The 6,693-nt window shown below is 41.4% G+C and overlaps 1 protein-coding gene across 5 annotated transcripts in view; it reads right to left on the reverse strand.

Annotated features, from left to right (window-relative positions):
• Positions 1 to 233: 233 nt before the first annotated feature.
• The window catches only part of bcl11ba (BCL11 transcription factor B a), a 45,257-nt gene continuing 38,797 nt past the window's right edge, over positions 234 to 6,693 (reverse strand). For 3 of the 5 annotated variants that reach the window (XM_014011863.1, XM_014011860.1, XM_014011862.1), the window contains exon 4: positions 914 to 5,863. In XM_014011863.1, the coding sequence (XP_013867317.1) occupies positions 3,861 to 5,863 (2,003 nt within the window). In that variant the 3' untranslated portion in view covers positions 914 to 3,860. Of the gene's footprint in view, positions 650 to 913; positions 5,864 to 6,693 lie in introns of those variants that run through there. The other 2 variants (XM_014011864.1, XM_014011861.1) reach the window with 2 other exon arrangements.

The following is a 6,693-nucleotide window of genomic DNA, read 5'->3' on the forward strand; positions in this document are numbered from 1 at the left end:
GCAAGTTGAAAAATAAAGTTTTAATAAATTATCATAAATCCAAAAGTACAATTCAAATCTTATTTTTTTAAAACTTGGAATCTTGAGAAAACTGAAGCATTTTGAGAAATAATCCCATTTTATGATAAGACTGAGCGTTTTTATTCCCATGGATATTGGTTTATTTATTTTACTATGACTGTTTATTCTGTGAAACCGGCTCAAAGAACAAAACGAGGCAGACAAGCAAAGGATGAACGTTTGAAACAGCTTGTATTTGTGCTCTGTTCTCATGCTGAGGCCTGAAAGCTGACATGGAGGTCACAAAACAAAATCCCCCCCCTCCCTCCTCCCAGCTTTCCACACCCATCCCTCCAAACACAAGGAGGTCACTGCCAGTGTCAGTTAGAAATCACAAACAAAAACAACAAACCAAATGAAAACAGTCATAGAAAACTATGTACAAGCAACAGAGAGGTAAACAAAACGTGTTTTCGTCACTAAAAGGCTTTTGTTTAATTCCCATTCTGTACAACATAATTCATTCGAACGATACAAAGTGATCAGGTTCTGTTTGGACAAACAGATTGTGGCAGCCTGTGAGTTGGATTGGTCATCGGAGTAAAGTCACCCTCCCTCAGAGTTTCATTCACAAAAGGATGCACACAGCCTACAAGAAAAAAAAAGAAAAGAAAAAAAGACAAGCTCTTTAGGAACGACAGCAAGTGCCTACACATGTATTTCAAACCATCCATGAAGATTAATCCATTCCAGAAGAAGAAAAATAGATACAAGTCAGGATTCTCAGTGAGTTTTTTTTTTTTTCCTGCAAAGCAGAAGCAACGTTCCAGCAAGCTCAACTTGCTGATGGAGCACCAACCCTCCACCCTGCACAGCAACACCCCCCCCCACCACCACCACCACGTGTGTTTCCGCTCAGGCTTCCTTTATTTTTCAATTCGTTACACCCAAGCCAGGAGAAAAGTTACTAAAACTTAAGACTTTTACAGTTTACATTGACAAAAAAACAGTTTTAGAGACCCACAATTGAAATTGGACTGTAAAATAAAAGCTTTAAAAAAAGAACAGCCATCTTTTTTTTTTCATATTTTTGTAAAATGCCCTGGCATTCTTCAATATTACAAATACTGTTATACTTTTACAGTAAACCAGAAAAAAATGTCATATATATTTATATATTTATTTATATATTTATACTAAAACCTGTCACAAAAAAAAAAAACCAGCAAAGTAAAAAAATGAATTAAATAAAGCTGATGTACACAGTGCCACTGTGGCTTTCAAAATAAATGTTGAAGCAAACCTGGACACAAAAAAAGCACAGTAACGCAAGTATTCTTTTTACCCTTGTACTTGTATTAATACTGTAAACTTATTTAAGACAGAGTGCACTAAAACATTTCTAGTATCTGATTTTTTTTTCTGCTATATTTTATTCCTCTTGACATTTTGAAATGTTTGATCCTGGCCTGATCTACGTCTTTGAGTGTGGAGTTTGATATAGATCTCTATATATTTATATTTAAAGGTTTGTGCCTTTTGTATGTACATATGCATACATATATACACACACAGACACTTTAATATTGTGCTGAATAACCCTAAACTTGTTTTCTCGTTAATTCTGTTCAGGTGTCAGATTACACAATAAAGTGAACATATTTGTTTTTGCATTTTTCTTTTTTAATCTTCAATTTGATGCTTCGTAAAACGTTTTTGTCTGCGACAAAGAGGAAGATCATAATTAAAGGCACACTCATGTCAATTTGAACGGCAATGCAGAAACTGTCCATAATATTAATTTTTAAATTCTCCTTAATAATTAAGTCAATAATTGTTTATAGTGCCAGCTTTGGGGAAAGCTCAGCCTAACAGTCCTGGCACTTCAGCCTCAGGAGATCCCAAGCTCCACACCCCTTTCTGTCCTGGTGTCAGCTCTGTTTTTACGTCTGCAGACAGAGACCATAAAGTGCTGGTTTGTTCAGAACTGTCCGCTTTCAAATTAAATCTGTCTTCATGAAGTGGGAAGGTTTTAACACAAACAAATCAACAGGAAAAAAAAAGGAAAAAAATGAGCTAACAAAAAAAAAAATCAAAAATTTCTACGRCATGATACTCTGACAAATTTCTCCCCTTTATGCTTATATACTGTATTAGTATTTGAGAGGATGGACTGCCCCCTTTGTGGGTGGTTAAACATTACAGAAACTAACCTTCAGCACAAACTTGAATTATTAATTTAAAAAAAGCTTTTTGCTGAAACGATGATTTTTTTTTGTGTGAAAGTTGAAAAAATATTTTTTAACGTAGAAAAACACGCAGTCAAGCAGCAACAAAAAATATATATTTTTAAATATTTATTCTCTGTTTTGTGGAGATGTCAACATAAAGTCGTTAAACGTGTCACTGTTACAGACAGGAGGAAAATATTAATTTACTAATAAAAACAAAAGATTGTGTCGTCATGTTTTATGTCCTAAATTCATTTTATTTGAGCTAAAAGAGACAAAACTTTAGATTATCTCTCAACTGCCTGCTAAAAATGAAACTGCTGCACTTCACATTAAAAGACAAGCCAGAATTCATTATTTTTTTAATAACTATTACATTATTTAGCTCAAAATGCATAGCAATGTTGATTATATGTTTTGTAAATAGTTTAAGAAATCCACCCCATGTATTTCTATTTATTTAATCCTTTTTACATACATGAAGGTTGAAATTCAAAGAGAACAATATAAACCTGTAATTAGGATAAAACCTTGGCGGTGGTAGATAATTCAGAAGCTATTTCTCATCTCAGTATAATGAAAATGAATTTCTTTAAAAAGAAATGAGTAGGTGAAAAGAAATTTTAAAAAGTGTAGTAGTTATTTTTTTATTTACCCTGAGATGTTTCTGTGCTCTCACTGTGTTTCTGTCCAAAATCTCTGTGTGCAGACTCGTCCTAGCTTCATGCTAATAAATAATAAAAGTCAACGATCAGGTGGCTTCATGTGAAACATAATGCAGAGTGCATTTATGGAAGAGGATGTGGTGTGAAAACCAGAAGAAACAAGAAATGGTCGTTGTAGCGTTGTTGAAGTTTGGCACTCGGTGCCATTCAGCAGCGGTCGGGTAGAACATGTATCTGTCTGGTTTGGACATTCTCAGGAGGAGACAGGGTTTATGAATCTTGGGATCGTCTTTCATTAAACATTTACTGTTAGTCGTGACGCTCGGTGCTACATCTCCAATTATATTGACACGCTTTAGAGCCATTTCATGCTACTACGCCAAAGGATTGTTGTTCGCAAATCATCTTCACAGAAAATAAATTAATTCTAGCATTCTCAATTAACTTTCAAATTGAAGACTGAACTCAGCATCTTTTCAAGACACTAAACAGTTATCCTAATGTACAAATTTCCCACAAGCACTGGCCAAATTGAAAGACCTGAAATGGATATTTGTAATCTAAAGTACTCTCAGGATATCATGTGATTAAAAAACAAAAACAGAACCGATGTAAACAAWAAAGAAAGTACCTAATAAAAATGTACCTGCACATGCCAAAATACAAAATACAATAAATACAGAAATTATTGCACAGTTAAAGGCTCCACAAAACTCAACAGACTGATTGTTTAAAAAATGAATGCCAAATGAGGCAGTTTTGACAGCTTCAGTTGGTAAAATCTCTGTTTTCACTTTTTGTACTCAGTTGGCAGTTTTGTTTTGTTTTGTTTTTTTGTTCTTTTTATTATTATTATTCAAAAACACAAACTAACCCAAAATGAATATAAAAGTATCCAGATATCCCCTTATGTTTATTTATTTTATTTTTAGTCTAAGAACGGTGCAGAGCTTGTAAATTCACCTTAGGCTCTCTCTGCTTGTTCAATTTTGACCTCACTGGTCATCAAATGTTCCCCGTGCCACTTTTTCATGTGTTTTTCCAGAGTGCTGTACACACTAAAGGGCATTTGGCAAATGTCACAGCGGTAGACCTCCTTACCGAGCTGCCCGTGTGTCTTCATGTGGCGGGTGAGCTTGGAGCTCTGAGCGCATGCATAGTTGCACAGCTCGCACTTGTAGGGCCGTTCTCCCGTGTGGCTGCGYCGGTGCACCGTCAGGTTGCTGCAGTTTTTGAACACCTTGCCGCAGTACTCGCAGGTGTCGCACCGTCTCCCATCCTTGGAGCTTGGCCGACCCGGACCGGGACCCCCGCCGAGGTGAGGCGTGCTGCCCCCGCTGGCGGTGCCGCTGCGGCCGGACAGGCCGCCGTCCAGCAGGTCCCCCGGAGGCGTCGAGAACCGCAGGCTGCCGTTTTCCGAGGAGTGCTCCGAGGAGGTKGCGAAGGGCGATTGTCTGGAGTCAGTGAAGCCTAAGAAAGGGTCTTTGATGAAGTGGCGGGAGGCCGCATAGCCCACCAGCCACTGGGAGTACACGTTCTCAGAAGGGATATGGGGAGTCTGGGGAATGTCCAAGTCCTTCTCAATCTTGATCCTCTTGTTTGAGGAGTTGGACAGAGCCGGGCTGGTGATGGGGGTGGGCTTTCGGGGGAAGAGGCCTGAGAAAGAGTCGCCGGAGCCACAGTTCCGGCCGTTAATGGTTGTCCGCTCCTCCTGCTGGTGGTGGTTCATCTCCACAGCTACTGAATCCTCATCTCCAGTGTCCCGCTGGCCGTCTAAGCTCCTCTTGGAGAAGGGCATCCTTTTACGATTGTCAACTATCAAATTATTGTACTGCTGGATGGAGTTGAGCGCCCCACCGTCCACCATCTTCTCAAGGGCAAGAGCCGACTTCTCTTCTGAAGGAGGTTTAGAACCGTTCTCTCGGTTCCGGTAAAACTCGGATTCCATGCTGAAGTTCGATTCCGGTCGACTCTCGTTCTCAAGCTCCTCCTCTTCCTCTTCCTCCTCTTCTTCCTCATTGCCTTCCCCCTGGAAATCTCTCTCGCGGTTTTTAATGCCCTCGCCGGTCACGTCGCTGGTTCCTGGTTCCGGGGAGCTCGTGGCGGACAGCCCATCGTCTGAGCGGCCCGTCATGGAGCCGGCCTTGTGCATGTGGGTCTTCATGTGGCGCTTCAGCTTGCTGGCCTGAGAGCAGGCGTGGTCACACAGCTGGCACTTGTACGGTTTCTCCCCGGTATGGCTGCGCCGGTGCACCACCAAGTTGCTCTGGAACTTGAATGTCTTACCGCAGAACTCGCAGGACTTGACTTTGTTCTGTGTCTGGGGAGGGGTGGTGCTGTTTGGGGGCATTGGCGGCAGGGGAGGAGTACTCAGAAAGGGCGACTTGGGCCCTTGTTGAAAAGGATTGGGGTTCAGCAGTCGGTGCATAGGGTTGGGCCTGCCCGGTGAGAGAGGCGGCGTGGTGCTGTTAGTGTTCCCTGCCAGCTCCCGTAACCGCCTGGAGAAGTCCATGGACTGGGACTCGATGGCCATTGGTGTTAGCCGCATCACCCTCTCGAAGGCACTCGGGTGCTGGGAGATGAGGCCCATTTCCTCTGCACTAAGGCGTTCCAGTCGATGGGGGTCCAAGTGATGGCGGGGAGGTGGACTGACAAACGGCGGGGTGTTGGGGAGACGGTTTTCCACGAAACCCGGGGGCGGCTCTCGGAGCAAAGGTCCTGTCATCCTCAGCAGGTGAAAGGGATTGTTGTCTCCCAGAAAGCTGGTCAGCGGCGACTGAGGGATGGAATCGTTGCCCATCGGAGGAGGCATTGTGAGCCGAGGGGTGAGCGCTGCGCTGGAGGGGTTGGCCTCCAGATAAATGCGGATGCCGTGGGTGTTCTGAGCATGCTGCAGCAGGAACCAGGCGCTGGGGAACGGCTGCTTACAGGTGGTACATATGTAGTTAGAGGGCTCATCTCTGCCACCTGTAGACACAGAAACAAAATCAATTATTCACACACAGATTCCTCCTCAGAGATAGATTGTGTAAGTCGAATAAATGTGACTTTAACAGGAGTTAAATGATACTTAACTATTTTTATGAATAACAGTTCATTTGCAGCTTGTAAACTTGTCTCGGTTCTGAGGCAACATGACATGATAAGTGCTTTATATTCTGCCTAATACTCCCAGCAGCTGGGAAGACTTTTTCTCATCATGTTGTCACATAAAAGTGATGCACTTATCACACTTGTGACAAGTGCATTTTCACACTGGATTGGCCAACATTTTCGATGAATCCACATTTATGGTGGGCTGAATCTCTCACTTCAKGCCAACTGAAACTATCATTTTTTTGTGTTCTGTGTTATTACAACATCTGCAATAATACAGAATTCAGTTTATTTCCATTTTGTCTTATTCAAACAATATTTAAGAGCATTAATCGTCTCACATCACCTAAACCAGTGAGCATATTGGGGAACAATAATCTTGTACAGAAACGCAAATGATTAATTTAATCGTCTCATACGACACTTTAAAACATCTTTGAGAAATGGAGCTTAAATTGTCAAACATCCCTTAGAGTCTAACACGTTTGTTTAATCACAGATTTTTCAGAAATATAACAAATATGTTAATTAAAAAAACAGACACATGGGAGTAATTGCAGTAACCTGATTTTTATAAAATCTTTGGAGGAAAAATGCAGCTGCTTTACTGTAATGTAACTACACAGATATTGTATGACTAATAGACCCCCCCCCCACACACACACACATACACACACATCACCCAAGGAACAAGTATACAC

Source organism: Austrofundulus limnaeus, unplaced genomic scaffold (genome assembly GCF_001266775.1).
Source record: "Austrofundulus limnaeus strain Quisiro unplaced genomic scaffold, Austrofundulus_limnaeus-1.0 Scaffold85, whole genome shotgun sequence".
NCBI classification, from domain to species: domain Eukaryota; kingdom Metazoa; phylum Chordata; class Actinopteri; order Cyprinodontiformes; family Rivulidae; genus Austrofundulus; species Austrofundulus limnaeus.